At 30.1% G+C, this 18,449-nt stretch overlaps 1 protein-coding gene across 5 annotated transcripts in view; it reads left to right on the top strand.

The window, feature by feature from the left end:
* Window positions 1-18,449, top strand: part of LOC122849567 (acetylcholinesterase) — a 274,697-nt gene that overhangs the window by 135,564 nt on the left and 120,684 nt on the right. For all 5 annotated transcript variants that reach the window (XM_044148342.1, XM_044148350.1, XM_044148335.1 and 2 more), the window contains 2 exons: window positions 13,397-13,560; window positions 13,893-14,047. In XM_044148342.1, the coding sequence (XP_044004277.1) occupies window positions 13,397-13,560; window positions 13,893-14,047 (319 nt within the window). The remainder of the gene's footprint in view (window positions 1-13,396; window positions 13,561-13,892; window positions 14,048-18,449) is intronic.

Below are 18,449 nucleotides of genomic sequence, written 5' to 3'. Positions count from 1 at the left end.
CCGAAACAACTCTACCACCAAAAATAATGCTAACATCTCATGCAGACATGAATATTTGGGAAAAATTTCAAATAAATACATTAGGTGAATATTCTGATTTATATTTGAAAACTGATGTGCTGTTGTTGGCTGATATTTTTGAAAATTTTCGTTTGAGCTGTTTATCAACATACAGTCTAGATGCACTTCATTATTTTACTGCACCAGGTCTAGCATTTGATGCAATGTTAAAGTATACAGGTGTGGAACTTGAACTTTTGACAGACCCAGCAATGCATCTTTTCATTGAGAAAGGGATTCGAGGTGGTGTTGCACAATGTATGAACCGATACGCAAAAGCCAACAACCGATATATGGGTGAAAAATACAATCCAGAAGAAGAAGAATCATACATCATGTATTTTGATACTTATGGAGGTATAGAGCCTTATGGAGGTTTCCAATGGGAAGACAATTTAAATATTGATGTGACAAATATATCAGATGAAGCTGATATTGGATATATCTTAGAGGTTGACTTGGATTATCCAAATTATTTACATGAATGGCATAAAGATTTAGCGTTGTGTCCAGAGCAATTCACAGCACCAAATTCAACGCAATCAAAATTAATGACAACATTATATCCGAAAAAAAATTATGTCATACATTATAGAAATTTAAAACTATATTTGGGTCTTGGCATGAAGTTGAACAAAATTTATCGAGTATTAAAATTTAAACAAAGCTCATGGTTGAAAAAATATATTGATCTCAATACTGGTATGCGTCAGCAAGCAACCACTGATTTTGGTAAAAATTTTTTCAAATTAATGAACAACAGTGTATATGGTAAAACGATGCAAAATGTAAGGAAAGAAAAAGATGTTAAAATAGTGACAAAATGGGAAGGTCGCTATGGAGCTAGATCATTGATTGCAAAACCGAATTTTCACAGTTGTTCAATTTATAAAGATGACATTGCAATTATTGAAATGTCACGAGTGAAAATAATTTTCAATAAGCCAATTTATTCTGGATTTACAATATTGGATCTTTCAAAAATCTGGATCTATGATTTTTATTATAATTATATCAAGAAAAAATTCAATCACAATGATGTCAAAGCACTTTACATGGATACTGATTCACTCATTTTAAATTTTAAAGTTCCTGATATTTATGAAAAAATGAAAGAAAATTTGGAAAGGTTTGACACATCAGATTATTCAACAAATAATATTTATAACATGCCAAGAGTCAACAAAAAAGTTATTGGTCTTATGAAAGACGAAAATAATGGCAAAATTATGACTGAATTTGCTGGTTTAAGAGCCAAATTGTATAGTTATAAAGTCATGAACAATGATGATGATAAAACTTACAAAAAAGCCAAAGGTGTCAAGGGTTCAGTTTTAAAAGACATAAATTTTAATAATTACATGTCATGTCTTTTTGATCATCAAATATTGAAAAAAAATCAACATTCAATCAGAAGTAAAGACCATCAAGTGAAGACAATTGTGCAGAGTAAAATTGCACTCAGCTGGGCTGATGACAAACGAGCTCTTGATCAAAATGGTGGAACTGATACCTTACCTTGGGGCTATGACCCCGAATAATCATAAATAATAAATATATTTATTATAAATAATAGTTATAATATATATATATATATATATAAAAAAGTGCTGACGTTTTATTTTTTAAATTATTTTATAAACAAAAATGGAAATTTGATACTAAGTTGCGAGTTATATTGTTTATATTTCATAGAATTTGAAGTAGAAAGTGCTGACGTTTTATTTTTTTTTAAACTATTTTATAAACAAAATTAGAAATTTGATACTAAGTTGAGAGTTATATTGTTTATATTTCATAGAATTTGAAGTAGAAAGTGCTGACGTTTTATTTTTTTTTTAAACTATTTTATAAACAAAATTAGAAATTTGATACCAAAGTGCGCGCGTCTTTACTCTTTTGTATATGAGTACCAAAGAAAAAAAATATTTCAGTCTTGAATAAGATTTCAGTCATAATGGTTGAATATATTGTTGATGTTCAAGGATTTTATGATACTGATCAAAGTTTTATTGTGAAAGAATTTGCAATAGCAAATTTGAATCAAGAAGATGATATCAAGTCGGTAGTATTCAAGCCTCCATGTGCCATGAGTACATTATCATCTGCTTGCAAACTGACAAATAATTGGTTAACAAACAATCATCATGGACTGTTATGGAACTCAGGAGATGTTGATTATGCTGAACATGGAAAAATTATAAATGATAGCCTTGAGTCTTCAATTTACGTATATGTAAAAGGTCATGAGAAAAAAAAATGGCTCAGCAATATTTTAAAAGACGATAAAACTATTATTGATTTGATTGATATGGATTGTCCAGCGTATGGCAAACTACCAACTAAGGTATGTCAAAAAAACTATGTTCACCATCTGAGTTATCATCTCAATTTATGGACTCTTACTTGTGCATTGGATAATGTACAAAAATTGAGAGCATGGTTCCGAACTACCTGGGGATCAGTTTCATCATTGAAAAAATCGATTCAGCTATTTTGTCATCTTGAGAGTCTGGAAAAAATGGCAACAGAAGATATTGCAAATTTACCAGAGAGATATATTTTTCTGCTTACACCAAACTCAATTGATGCTGTATGGGACAAATTGCCAGAAAAATTTAAAACAAAAAAAGATTTTCTTCAATATAAACGCTGCATTGAACATTATCATCATCAAGACGAAAAATCAGATGAATTTGACGGGCCATCACCCATGATAAAAGATTGTACATTATGTCAAAATAAAAATAAATGAAAAAAAAAATTTTTTTAACATACATTGTTGGTTCATTTATTATAATAATAATTTTTAATTTTCAGTAAGGAGACAATAATATATACAACAATTTTTCATGTACATTATTTGATTTATTTATTTTTTTTTTCTTTTACATATTATTATTATAAATATAGGATTGGTAAGTTTACAGGCATATATTAAACGAGCTTACGTACTGAACCACTAATTGGATTATATTCAACAATTCGATCATGTAAAATCAAACAATAAGCTGATGTTTGAGCTGGAAATTGTGTTGTTGATTCAAATTCAAGTCGAATATCTACTGGTCCAGATTTTAAAAATTCATTTTGCTTTGAACAATCTATGACAATAAGTGGAGCTTCTTCCAAAAATTTTTGTCTTGTAAATAATGGTTGTGGTGTTTCTGTGTAATGGTAGGAAGCTTGGAAATATGCAAACATATCATATAATAATGAGAATTGATTATGAGCAAAATCAATATTTAAATTTCCATAAGGATATGATTGTGAATTTAAAAACAGCTTAACATCACGCAAGTTACAATGATCAAAAACACTTGAATTGTTTGTTACAGAGTTTTTTCGTCCTGTTTGGAAGCCTAAAATTATGTATCTCGGTTTTTCCAATTGTGTTGATGTTTTCACACTCCAATTTTGTTTTGTAGTTGCAGGTAATAGTGGATACTCGTACAATTCCCATGTACGAAAACTGATTGCTATGGATGGATCCTTGGCAATGTAATTTAAAAGTTGAATTTTCTGCTTATCAGACACTTTGATATATGGAACAATCCATTCCACTTTTTGAAGTTTAATTTGTATTTTTTCGCCACTTTTTCCTTCCGCAGGTTGTTCTTGTAGGCAGGCATTCACATCACTATTTGCTCTTATTAAAATAAGTTCATGTTTTGCATTGATAATTATTTTTTTATAATCTTCAGCAAATCCTAGCAGCAGGCTCAGTGGTATTGATATATCAAAATAACCACTCGAATCAAATAATGATTCTTCATCAGACATTAACCATCCGGCATTCTCCAATAATGATTTTCGATTTGGACTTAAGGAAATATATCCTTTCATAAGAGTGCAATTTCAATTGCATTTATCTGATAGCGGATTTCTTTGAAAATATGTGCTATTGCTATTCGTACAAGTAAAGTCGTTTTTGGCACAGATTTTCCGTCACTTGTGAGAAATTGTCCAGTAATATGTAGTGAACTTTTACTTGGTAGTACACATAAATCTTGATGTTGAATTCCAATCCGGATTTCATCGTTGTTATTGAATGTTGAAGAGCCATAAGGCTGATGAGCATGTAACTCACAATGGGCAATCAATTCATCAAAAATGATTGGATCTTGTATACTCAAAATTTCATCCATGGTATAATACAAAAAAAGCAACAAAATGATACTTTTATTTCCGTTGATGTTGTTGACGTGGATCCAGACCGAGACTCTTGAGAAACTGAATACTCTGATGTGTTATCGCTTTGCTTCCTTGCTTTTGACTGATTTTTTTTTGGCATAATGTCTCGCATTTATAGCTTTGTCCAATTATTTTATTATTATTATTATTATTATGTTTATTTTTCTTTTTTTTTTCTTTTTTTTTAAAAACGATGCCCATATTTTTTTTTCCTATTTGACACTTTTAATGTGTAGTCGAATTGTAATCGCTTCTCCACGGAAATTCACAATTTCACCATCCTGATCGACAATTTTCAATTGCAATTGATGTATTGCTCGCACTGTGACTGGCAGATAAATGACATGAGATGGTACTTCAACAATCTTATATCCAGGAGGCACAACTGGGAAAAATTCATGTATTGTGTGAACTTTGTGCTGATTCATATATGCACCGGTTGTTATGTTACACTGAATTTGGAGTGTATTGACCTTCAATATGGCAACAGGCAAGTCAGATTTATGTAGAATATCAGCTTCGAGGATTCGTTTTGTAAAGCCCAACAATCTTCCAATCGAGTCTTCTATTTCAAAATGAATACGTTTGTTACATTTAACCTCACTATGTAGTTCATTGTTATTTGGTTTAATACTAATAGTAACGTCATTCTGACATATTGCTTTTTGGATATAACTTTCAATATCCTCAATTTCATAACTTCCTGTTGGAATTGTGATTAGTTTACAACCTTCAATGTAGACTTTATTGTTACCAACGTCAATATTCGGTATAGAATTAAATGTTGTAAACTCGACAAGCCCAGCAACATAATTTTTATTTGCTGACAACTCAATCGGCGGGAAGTATTGTGTTTCAAGAGTCGATGACCTGCCCGACAATGTCAACGTAAATGAATCATCCATGACTAATGATTATTTTAGCGTGTGTCATGATTATTTATAGTCTCTTGCCAGCCAGAAATTTGAGACATAGATGACCGCAAACAATTGTATTATAATTTTGATATTTTTCATAATTATATTTAATGCTACCAACACCGAGATAATTAATCAGCTCTTGTGGAGGCTTCAAATCACCAAAGCTATCGAAATAAATGACATCATTGAGCCGTTTTTTGTATGCAACCCAATGTGTACCAGCACCATCTTTATCATCAAGATTTACAATTGCTGATTCATTTTTACGAGGACCAGTTATTGGTAATCCATTCCTCATGAAAACTCCTCGGAAATAAGGAATTTTAAAAGCTTTGGCGTATTTGATGATATCAATATTTGTGAGAGCTCGATGTGGTAGCATTACAAGTTTTTTTTCTTATTTAATTTTTTTGCGGGCTTTAAAAACAGACCTAGTCCTCTTTTATAAGGAGATAAAAATAATCCTTTGCCCAATACAATTGATTCCATTTTCTTATTATGACGTTGATTTTCTCGTAGTAATTTTTTTGCTGCATGTACAACATTTATTGTCTTTGAAATTGTTGCTGCACCACCCGTCATAGCACCAGATGCACTTAATCCAGCAAATAGTGGTATTAAAAATGGTAGTATACTACCATCACTGTTATTTTCTTTATTCAATGGAAGAGGTAAAATTCGTGGTAAACGAATTTTTTTTTTTCCACCAACTTTTTTGACAGCAACACGTGCACTTTCCAGAACCGTCTTTATTGGATCAGTGATTCCAGGCTTTATAGATTGTTTTGATATATCTATAATCCTGTTGAGACTTGTTAAATACTTTTTATATTTTTGTTTTGGGATGATTTTAACTTTTTTATCATTCTTTTCAGTTGTTTGTATTTTCTTGATTTTATGATGAATTTTTTTATTCTTTTTGCTTCTATTTAAACCCATACCAAGTTTCGTTTTCAAATTCATTGCAGTTGTCACACCCCAAGCTACGGCTCTTTCACCAAGTGACGAATCTTTGGCAAATACACGTTGCCAAGCTTTATCGGCAAGTATTTTATCAGCTTTATGTCGTTCTTCGAGATTGTCAGGATTTTTTGAGTAGCTTATATCATGCTCACGACAATGTTCATCCAACGGATTAACACCGCGATCACCACGAGCTAATCTTTTATCGAGCTTTGTACCCGGACCACAATAATTATACTGTGGAACGTGTAATTCAAATGGCAGGCTATTGATGATACTGTTCAACAGACCCCTTCCTTTTTTTTTTTATTTTTTTTTTTGCACGTTGATGCTCAATCATTGTCTTTGAAGAACTAACTGCATTCAATAAAATCCCGAGTATTTATATGGTTTTACGTTAGTACAGATTAAGCTAGCAGCTTGTTCAGTTGTAAAAAAGAAACATGGAATTTCAAGAACAACCATTAAAGTTGCCAGTCATCAATTTTGATCAAATTGTGCAAAAAACTGCTCCAAAAAAACCATCTGAAAAAAGACATGGAAGTTTATTACCGAATAGTGTGAGAGGTGTATTTTGTGGACCTTCAAATTCTGGCAAAACAAACGCTCTTTTTGCAATAATAATTCACCCAAATGGATTAAGATTTGAGAATGTTTATGTGTATTCCAAATCGCTTAATCAGCCAAAGTACAAATTTCTCGAAAAAATTATTAATAATGTTGAAGAAATTGGTTATTTTCCATTCAATGAACATGAGAAAGTTATTCAACCTGAAGAGGCTAGACCAAATTCACTGATGATTTTCGATGATATATCTACAGAAAAACAAGATAATGTTCGAGCATTTTTCTGCATGGGTAGACATCAAGCAGTTGATAGATTTTATTTATTTCAGACCTATGCTCACAGACCCAAACATTTGGTGAGAGATAATGCCAATTTTTTGTACTTTTTCGTCAAGATGAAAGAAATTTAAAGCATATATACAATGATCATGTAAATACTGACATGGAATTTGTAAAATTCCGCAATATATGCTCGACATGTTGGAATAAAGATAAATATGGATTCCTTGTGATTGACAAAGATAGTGACATTAATAATGGCCGATACAGGAGAGGTTTTGATTGTTATATAAACATTACAAACGATTCTGCTGAAAATACAGTTTCTCCCTCTGCTACCACCACTGGTACATCTACTATCTAAAAAAAATATCAGATAATTTAGAGTAATATTATACGATATATAGTAAAAATTCCAAAATAAAAGACAGTAGGATTGTGTACTGTGAACTGTCAACAGCATCATTATCTATCATGAAGCATACAAACTTACATGCTGAAAAATCATTATTGCATGAAATTGAAAAAGCAAGTGACTCTATAAGACGTAAACATAAATTAATTAAATATGGTCGAGTTGAAAATGAAAGAATAACAAGTGAGGTGTTAGGACCTATAACTGAGCCTTTAAAAAAAATGCTAGCAGATGTATCAAAACAGAAACCAGCACCAAGGTCCAGTAAAAATCAAGCAGAAAAAAAAAATAATGCTCAAAGAAAAGAAGAAGAATACACGACAGAAGAAGAAGAATACGAGACAGAAGGAGAAGATGAAAAATCAATATTGACAAATAATGACGAAAAAATTGATATTGATCCGTTAACTTTTCATAAGAATAATGTTAGTGATGCTGATGATGATGACACAGACGAAGATATAACGGAGAAAAAAAAAAAAATTTGGATGATAAAGAAGCACCTTGAAAGGCAAAAATCAATAAATTCTCATGACAAGGCTCAAAATACAATGTACACCATTCAAAAATTAAAAAACAATAAATTATTGTTTGGTAATTCAATGATTGGAATAAAAAATCATCATATTTATGTGAAAGATAAAATTTATCCGGCTACTCAAGGTCTCTTGGAGTTATTATTTCAACAATCACCTAATGCATCTATTATTCGGAAAGTTGATCGAGAAATTTTTATTGAAATTATAAAATTAACAAATGCACATCGTAAAAATTTCAAACCTGATGGTGCATTTCTGACAAACAGGACACAAAAATATAAAAATTATGTATCACTGTTTGTCAAGTCTTTGAGAAAACAAAAAGTAGAGAGCAAAAAAGGTTCAGCACTTGTATTACCAAAATACAAAACACTACAAAAAAATAAGAAAATAAATAATACAAATTATATATATTGGGATGATCCCAATGAGCTTGTCAATCGTCTTCAATTACTTGTAGCTTCAGAAAAAGCTGGAAATAATAGTCACGCTAATGAAATTCTTTCAATTATTGAAGAATTAAGAGAAGCTGGTATTATTTGTTAATATATATGTTCATTCAGTCTTTAATGTACAGTCATTAAAAGGACATTGGAGTGGAATAATGTCTAGTGTTGATATATTTGGACGTCAATTATCAAATAAACGAAAATATTCTATCGGAGGAAAAAGTGATGGCGATACAATAAGAGGACCACCTGGAGAAGGTTTCAAATTTACAGAAGACGGAAATTATGACATTGCAGAAAAAAAATTATGTCACATTGCCGATGCTCAAGACATGAATGATGCTGTCTCAAAAAAAGTAGCATTGATTCTGATTAAGAATGAAACTAATAATCTACTTAGAATAATGCAAGAAGATAGTCAAAAATATATCACTGAAGTCATTAGTAAACTGACAATCAAAGTGGACACATTGCAAAAAAGTGTTGAAAAATCACGTCATACATTAGATGAGCTGAGTACAGAAGTTGCAAGTATATCTCACTATTTGACAGAAAATTTGGGAGTACGTTTAGAAAATCAAAAATAAAAATGAATAAAACAAAAAAAAATAATAAAAAAGAAGACAATAACTATTTGAGAAGCGTTGTGGCACATGAGCTACACAAGCCTGCTCGCAGATATTATCAACGTAGACATGTTGACATTAGAGCTCTCGATGAAACATGGCAATGTGATCTTGTCGACATGAGTGCATATGCTTCCGTAAATGAAAATTACAAGTTTATACTTACAATAATTGATAATTTTTCCAAATATGCATTTGCTGTACCACTCAAGACAAAAAGTGCAAAAGATGTTACTGCAGCGATAAAATCTGTTTTCCTGAAAGGTCGATATCCAAAAAAACATTTACATGTCGATCAAGGCAAAGAATTTTACAACAGTGAATTTAAGAATCTCATGAAAAAATATAATATAAATATGTACTCAACATATAGTACTTTAAAAGCAAGTATAGTCGAAAGGTTTAATAGAACCCTGAAAAATCAAATGTGGGAAAGATTTACATTCCAAGGCAGTTATAAATGGTTGACTATACTTCCTGAATTGATTAGAAATTATAATAATACAAAGCACAGAACTATGAAACCAAAAAATGTAACTAAAAACAATGAAAAGGATATATTGAGGGAAATATATCATAATCAAAATCCAATGTTTTGTGTCACATCAAAGTTGAAAAGAAAATTTAAAATTGGTGATAAAGTGCGAATAAGTAAATATAAAAAAATTTTCGAAAAAGGCTACACTCCCAATTGGACAACTGAGTTTTTACAATCACAAAAGTATTGAATACAATACCGATAACTTACAAGCTTGCTGACTATCAAGATAACAATGTTGAAGGATGTTTTTATCAAGAAGAACTGAGTCCAGTACGCTATCCAGATATATATCTTGTTGAAAAAATTTTAGAAAAACGTAAAAATAAAGTACTTGTAAGATGGTTAGGTTTCGATTCTGAACATGATACATGGGAAAATGAATCAGAATTATGAATAATTATATTTACAATGTATATAGGTATAAGAATTTTTTAATAAAAAATTATAACAAAATAAATTTTTTCAAATGTAATTTATTTATTGAATATTGTGTGTATAGGCTTAGGCCAATTTTCTAATAATACAACTTGATTATTTTCTCCAATACATTGTAATGTTAAAACTCTTCTTTTAATACCATCCTCTAATTCAAGGAACTTTTTTTTATTATAAAAATAATATTCAGCATTATTTTTAGGTAAGAAAACAGTATATTTATTATTTATTTCGACTGATAGTCTTGCACCAGACTTTTTTCCACAGTAACTTTGAATTTTTGTCACAGCATAGTAAACATCTTTTGTCAAATCTTTCAATAATTTACAATTTTTTGAAAGTCGCTTAGTCTTGGTGTTTATCAGTTTTATATTATAATCATTTTTTTTGTCTAGATAATAATAATTATATTTGAAGAAGAGCTCACAAACTTTTTCTAATTTTTTTCGTTTTATGAGAAAATGAACTCACATTTGTTGTATTTTCCTCCGAAAAAAAGAAGATCCAAGCATCCATCGATCGCTGCTTTCTCGATTTTTGTAAAATAATCATTATTTTTCATAAACTTGGCGATTCTGCTTGATAGAAAGACATTAAATTCATCATTTAATGTAGCCATAACTCCATTGTATTCATTATGAATCTTCTGTAGAGCTGTTACTTTGTACTCTCTATTAACCTCCAACTCAGACATTTTTTTGACATCCAATTTGCTTTCCATTTTAGCAACATTATTTAATTGTTGTTCCATTTCTATTGAATGCTGTTTTTCTACAAACATTTTAATTTCAAGCAAATAAATATGTATAAAATATAATACTAATTATCAATGTTTATTATTAAATTGCTTTCTGACCTTTCCTTACAGTCTTGATATTCGAATGATAAAATTTCAGAAAAACTTCTCGTTTACATAGGGATAAATACAATAGAATAGTAGAAGGAGTACCTATTCAAATGACACGTATTTACAGTCAGCAAATTCTCACGTGCATATTAATGAATATTTATTTTTTATCATAAACAATTAAATACTACGACAGCATTTTATTAGTTTATATTTGAAAATTCCACGTATCAAGAGTCAGCTAATTTTTTTGCAAAGTTGTATTTATATATACATTGGTCGATTTGAAAAAAAATAACACGTATGGAGAGTCAGCAATTTTTTTTCGCAAAATTGTATTTTAAAAATATTTATGTATGGGACATGAAACGTGAGAAGTCCTACAAATAACCTTCGATAGCTCAGTTGGTAGAGCACTGGACTGTAATTGCATATTGTTATAAACAATTTAAAAAGTTATCCATTGGTCGTTGGTTCGAACCCGGCTCGAAGGAATGTTTTTTTGTTATTTAATGAGACAGGACATGAGACATGAGAAATCGCACGTTAAAATGACAAAATTTTTCCAAATCTGTATTACCGACACATGACAATTGGGAATAACAAATTTCTTTACCATCTTTGCATTATCAACAACTGGGAATTAAAATGACAAATTTCTTTACCATCTCTGCATTATCAACAACTGGGAATTCAAATGAAAAATTTCTTTACTATCTCTGTTTTACCGACCGAGTTGCAGTCCCCTGTCCCCTCGCCGATCTACCTTTTTTCGACCTCCCTCTGGTCTAGAACTCTATCAGATACACTACTAGCATTCAGCTTTATGTACCACTGCCATATATTTTTTCTATATATTTGCCATATATATTATCTGCCAACTTGTTTAAGGCCATAAAGTAACTTCTTGACTTCACATACTTTATTTCCTCGTTAAATTTGTTTCAACTTGATATTTGCATTTGTATCATCTTGCAATTCTTCAAGTGTTTCTTTAAACATATCAGGAATGCCCATGTATAATTTTTCATCTAGACTGCCATTCAAAAATGCAGTTGTAACATATAGTTGATGAGTTTTGAGCAACAAGCATACTTATGGAATTTTATCGTATGATTGGTGCAAAGATCTCATTCAAATCAAGACCTAGTTTTTGTGAGTAACTTTTTGCTACGATTCTTGCTCTTTTCCTTTTAACATTATGAAGTTTATCATATTGATTTACCAAAATTAATCTCGACCCAATAATATGTTAGTTCAATGGACAATCAACTAGTTTCCATGTGTTTCTTTTAAATTAAGCTTGCAATTCTCGTTTTACAGAAGCTTTTCATACTGTACTGTCTTTACCAGCAAATGCTTCTTTTATCTTTACCTCAACAATATTTGCTTTTTCATCAAAAATAGAATACTTTCTTGGTCTACCACGTTTATTAGTTTTTAAGCTTTAGACAAAGTTTCTTCCGCTTTATTAATTTCAGCATCATTAAAATCCAGAAATTCATTATTTGGATTACTATTATTATTTATATTATTTAAAGTTTGATTTGTACAATTTAAATTGAGTGGATCACATACTGACTTATTATCACTGACATTTCATTTTTCAGAAAAGGCTCGAATGAAGATCAAGAAGGAAGTCAGTGTTTAACTTGTTGTAGCTTGAAAAATTAAGAAGCTCTGTCGCCTAGAGGTTAAAGGCAGTTGCCAAAGAAAGCAAAAGACTCGGATTCAAATCCCAGCGGGAGAGTTTCTCATTTTGTCAAAATTTTATTTCTTAAAAATAAATATAATAAATGTTAGATTTACTTTGATAACACGTGAAGATAGGTTTAGCTCCAGCGATTTATTTTAGGTTTACGCACAATGATATTCAACTTACACTTTGGTTTATATTTGAGATATTAGTTTTATTTATTATAAACCACACCCTTGTTTCAATAGCTTGGTCTTTTATAGTCTTTTTCAAGCAATATTCTATATTCTCACACATGGTCCACAAATGCATAGAAACTTCGAGTAAAATTGATTTAAATCACGACATAAATAGTTATCGAGAAGTAAGTTGATTTTATTCAAGAAGCCAACTTCTAAAATTAAGATAAAATTGATTTGAATTATAACATAAAGTTATTGTATTGAAAAGTGAATTGATTCTATTCAAAAAGCCAACTTTTAAAATTAAGGCAGTTGAGTCAGGAATCAAGACAGTAACGTATTATTCCAAACCACTCATTTTTTAATAAAATACTTCCAGAGTAATTGGTTCAAGAATTTTTTCTTCGATACAAGCACAGTATTACTATTATCAAATATAATTTAGATTTAATTTGGATTAAATATTTACTAATTTAAGAAAACTTACGGTTTTAATTGAGAATTCCTTTTCTTTTAATCGACATCTTTTCCATAATTCAATACTAAAAATTTCCTAGAACAAGAATTCTGTCAGATAGAAGAGTTTTTTTACTGCAGTTATGATGACCTGTTACCGATAATTTGTCATGTATCTATCAACGATAAGAATCTTTCAAGGTTGAGTTTTTTTTTACATTTTACAGAGATCGAGTACAAATATGTGGGGTGAATGGATGGGTGTAATCCACGGTGATGAAGTTGAATATGTATTTGGCCGTCCACTCAATACTTCTTTAAAATACACTGATCATGAACGTGATTTATCAATGAGAATGATTCAAGTCTATTCAAACTTTGCGTTTACTGGGTAAGTGAATGTTTAGCAGGTTTTCAATGTTGCCTATTATCACTGGTGTATCATGTTTGGCATTGTGTAGGCATTTAATTCGGACCCCCAGTTTTTTCAATGTTAATATTTAACATTTTTTTAAATGTTAATATTTAACATTTTTTCAAATGTTAAATTTTAAAATTTTTTCAACTGTTAGTTTTCAACATTTTTTTGATTGTTGATTTTTTAATATTTTTTGAGTGTTAAAATTTAACACCGAGAAAAATGTTGAATTTAACATTTAAAAAAGTAAAGACTTATTTTGACATCCAACAAATGATAAATTTTACAATTTTTCTTTTTTTTAGAAAACCAACGACTGATAATGATTGGCCACCATACACCCGCGATAATCCACATTATTTTATATTCAACGCTGAGGTCACTGGGCAAGATATTGGACCAAGATTATCTGGTTGTGCATTTTGGAACGAATTTCTACCAAGGCTTGAAGGTGTACCAGGTATATATAAGTTAGATTCATCCTAATTAAAAAACTTGTTAATATAGTTTATATTATATTTATAATATTATTTAATATAGTTTCTCTCTAAAGACTGTATGTCAGTATAAATGAATGAATGTTTTTCTATCAGCGATTTTTCTTAAATTATTATTAATGGCTGAGTGTAATAAAACCTGCAATAAACCAATTTTTTAAATAGTTTTTGTGATGGAAAAATAAAGATAATTATTGTGAATGCTGTCAATTTTAACACACAAGAATATTCCTTAAATTGTCTATAAATTGTACCTTTTTCAAATTAAGAAATTAATGTTCTTAAAACAATCCGTTTTGTCAGTGCCGCTCAGGATATATAAAGTAATTAGTCTGAAGATTCTTTGGAGCCCGCTAAACTAGTATGTTCTAGAGTGTTCAACTATACCCAGGTAGAAAAATATGTGTCGCGCCCGACTTAATAAAGTCGGAGGAAAGTCGGGATTTCAGTCGGGCCGACGTCGGATATTCTGTTAAATTCCCTTAAAGTAAAGAATTTAGAATATCGATTGCATTATCCAAAAGAAACTAAAGTGTTGATAGATAGACTATTTATGTTTGTAATTTGTTCCTGATCATTCTAATCATGAAGATTTTTCAATAGATTAGGCATAATTTTTTGTTTTACTCGAATTAACATTAAAATGACAGCTCGAGGTTATAGTCGAGATTTTAGACGACATTTATGAGAAAACGGTTCTCATCCAATTACTGTATATCAAAAATACTAAGCCTGCTGTTTTACCGGCAGGCTAGAGACGAGTAATTTTAAATATGCAACTTTAACAATCATGTTCATGTTTGGATTAAAAACAACAAGTTTACTGAATAAAAAAATCGTCTTGAATATTGTATTAGAATATGATTACCGACTGTTTTAACATCGGTATATTGTATTGTTGACTCAGGTATATTACTATTATGATTATTATCATTATCATGTAGGAAATAAGGTAGCTAACCACACTGCTTTTCCTTGATTATTTTTATTCATTTAATAAATAAAGTACATGTAAATTTATTTAACAAAAATAGAAAAGTCCAAGGAGAAGCAGTAGCTAAGGAATTAATGTGACTAAGGGATTATTTCCTTGAAACATAATTTTTTGGCAACATTAATTCCTTAGCTACTGCTTTTCCTTGGACATTTGTATTTAAAAAAAAAAAAATTACATGTATTTTATTTATAAAATAAATAAAAAATGTCCGAGGAAGAGCAGTAGCTAAGGAAAAGATGTAGCTGAGGAGTTAATGTGACTCAGGAATTATGTTTCAAGGTTATAATTCCTTAGCTACATCTTTTCCTCAGCTACTGCTTTTTCTTGGACAATTGTATTTTTAAAAAATAAATTTACATGTATTTTATTTTTAAAATAAATAAAAAATGTCCAAGAAAAAGCAGTAGCTAAGGAAAAGATAAAGCTAAGGAATTAATGTAACTCAGGAATTAATGTTGCCAAAAAATTATGTTTCAAGGAAATAATTCCTGAGTCACATTAATTCCTTAGCCACATCTTTTCCTTAGCTACTGCTTTTCCTTGGACATTTTTTATTTATTTTATAAATAAAATACATGTAAATTTATTTTTTTAAAATACAAATGTCCAAGAAAAAGCAGTAGCTAAGGAAAAGATGTAACTAAGGAATTGAGGTTGCCAAAGAATTATGTTTCAAGGAAATAATTCCTTAGTCACATGAATTCCTTAGCTACATCTTTTCCTTAGCTACTGTTTTTCCTTGGTCATTTTTTATTCATTTTATAAATAAAATACATGTTGTAAAATGACATTTCTCGGACCGCTTGTTACCGCCATTTTACCTGTAAATTGTCCTTTCTAATAAACAAAGCTAAAAACCAATAAATCAAACATAATAATAATAATAATTTGTATCCAAAAATATAGTAATTAAAATCAGGGGTTTTCAAATCACCTTAAAACCGGAAAAAGGCATAACACAATCTCGCGCTCAAAACACATTCATACCTGGACAAAATACAATCAAACAAATGAATAAAACAACCGAAACAAGCAATCTAGAGGAAAGCCGCAGGGTCGCTCAGTGTGTGGGTTTTGGTAGAAGGGCCGGATAAAGCTGTTATAATTAATTTTACCTGAAAATAATAATAAATAAATAACCCAAAATAATAACAAAAGAAACACTATTAATTCATTTTATTTTATATTTATTTATCAAACACAAACTCAATTATCAACGTAACTCAAATAGCCAACGTAACTCAAAAATACAAAATAAACTAATCCATATTTATCTCAAAAATCCTATTCTAAAGGGGACCGCGTCCAACAAAATATTAATTATTAATTAATAAACAAACTAATTCTAAATATCAAAAGTATCAAAAGTATCATGGTCATCGCCTTGTTGATCATCCAAAAACAAAGCTAAACAAAGGTAACACATGGTGGTTGATCCACCATGTTCAACATACAAAAATCCCACTCACCGTCGACTGGTTAAAACAGAGGTCCAGTCAGTCTGACGTCTCAAAGACAAGAGAGCGAGTTTTTACTCACTAATTATTTTACTCAATTTTACAAATCAAAAATAGGGGGGATTTGCCCTATTCTAATGTGACTTGATGTTGGTGATGTCGCTAGTTGAAGAGTCGAACCGTTGTCTATGTGACTTAGCCTTTAAGGCAACGAGAATCGTTACAATGTAAATTTATTTTTTTAAAATACAAATGTCCAAGAAAAAGCAGTAGCTAAGAAAAAGATGTAGCTAAGGAATGAATGTGACTCAGGAATTATTTCCTTGAAACATAATTTTTTGGCAACATTGATTCCTTAGCCCTATTAATTCCTTAGTTACATCTTTTCCTTAGCTACTGCTTTTCCTTGGACATTTTATATTTATTTTATAAATAAAATACATGTGAATTTATTTTTTTAAAATAGAAATGTCCAAGAAAAAGCAGTAGCTAAGGAAAAGATGTAACTAAGGAATTGAGGTTGCCAAAGAATTATGTTTCAAGGAAATAATTCCTTAGTCACATTAATTCCTTAGCTACATCTTTTCCTTAGCTACTGTTTTTCCTTGGACATTTGTATTTGAAGAAAAAAAAATTTACATGTATTTTATTTATAAAATAAATAAAAAATGTCCAAGGAAAAGCAGTAGCTAAGGAAAAGATGTAGCTAAGGACTTAATGTTGCCAAAGAATTATGTTTTAAGGAAATATTTTCTTAGTCACATTAATTCCTGAGCTACATCTTTTCCTTAGCTACTGTTTTTCCTTGGTCATTTTTTATTTATTTTATAAATAAAATACATGTAAATTCAATTTTTAAGAATACAAATGTCTAACAAAAAACAGTAATGTTAGCTGAGGTTGCCAAAAAATTATATTTTAAGCGACATTATTTCCTTAAAAAACAATTTTTTGGCAACCTCAATTCCTTAGCTACATCTTTTCCTTAGCTACTGCTTTTCCTTCGACATTTTTATTTTTGTTAAATAAATTTACATGTACTTTATTTATTAAATGAATAAAAATGTTCAAGGAAAAGCAGTATGGTTAGCTACCTTATTTCCTACATGATAATGATAATAATGATAATGATAATATACCTGAGTCAACAATACAATATACAGATGTTAAAACAATTGGTAATTATATTTTAATACAATATTCAAGACGATTTTTTTATTTAGTAAACTTGTTGTTTTTAATCCAAACCGATCCAGACATGAACATGATTGTTAAAGTTGCATATTTAAAATTACTCGTCGCTAGCCTGCCGGTACAACAGCAGGCTTAGTATTTTCGATATACAGTAATTTGATGAGAACCGTTTTCTCATAAATGTCGTCTAAAATCTCGACTATAACCTCAAGCTGTCATTTTAATGTTAATTCGAGTAAAACAAAAAATTATGCTTAATCTATTGAAAAATATTTATGATTAGAATGATTAAAAACAAATTACAAACATGACGGAAGTTTTCTACCTGGGTAAGCGGGAACACTTATACTACGAACGCCGTGTCAGTAAGCTATGAAAACTTTATGCATGGAACAGTGGTACTTTTTATACTTGAAGTATCCTCATGAGGGTGCGCTCTATCAAGCAAAAAAATCCTCTTACCTAGCCACTTACTTACTACCTTCAATGAATCATATTTTTGTGATTCAAATGATGATGTTTTTTTTTGTATGCCATTTTAGAAATATAAATTACCTCTCGTTGTAAATAAAGTCAACCCAAGATAAAATTTATGTCTCCGTGATAATCATTGAAAACTCTGTAGCCAATCCGTCTCTATTGTGGCCAAAGCAGAGCCTTCTAGGGCGTTCTATACTGTTCTTCACAATTAGAGGTCTGTACTTCACGATAGAGACT

This window comes from Aphidius gifuensis, linkage group LG1 (genome assembly GCF_014905175.1).
Source record: "Aphidius gifuensis isolate YNYX2018 linkage group LG1, ASM1490517v1, whole genome shotgun sequence".
Lineage (NCBI taxonomy): Eukaryota > Metazoa > Arthropoda > Insecta > Hymenoptera > Braconidae > Aphidius > Aphidius gifuensis.
Note: the sequence above shows the minus strand (reverse complement) of the source record. Positions and strands in the feature narration are given on the sequence as shown.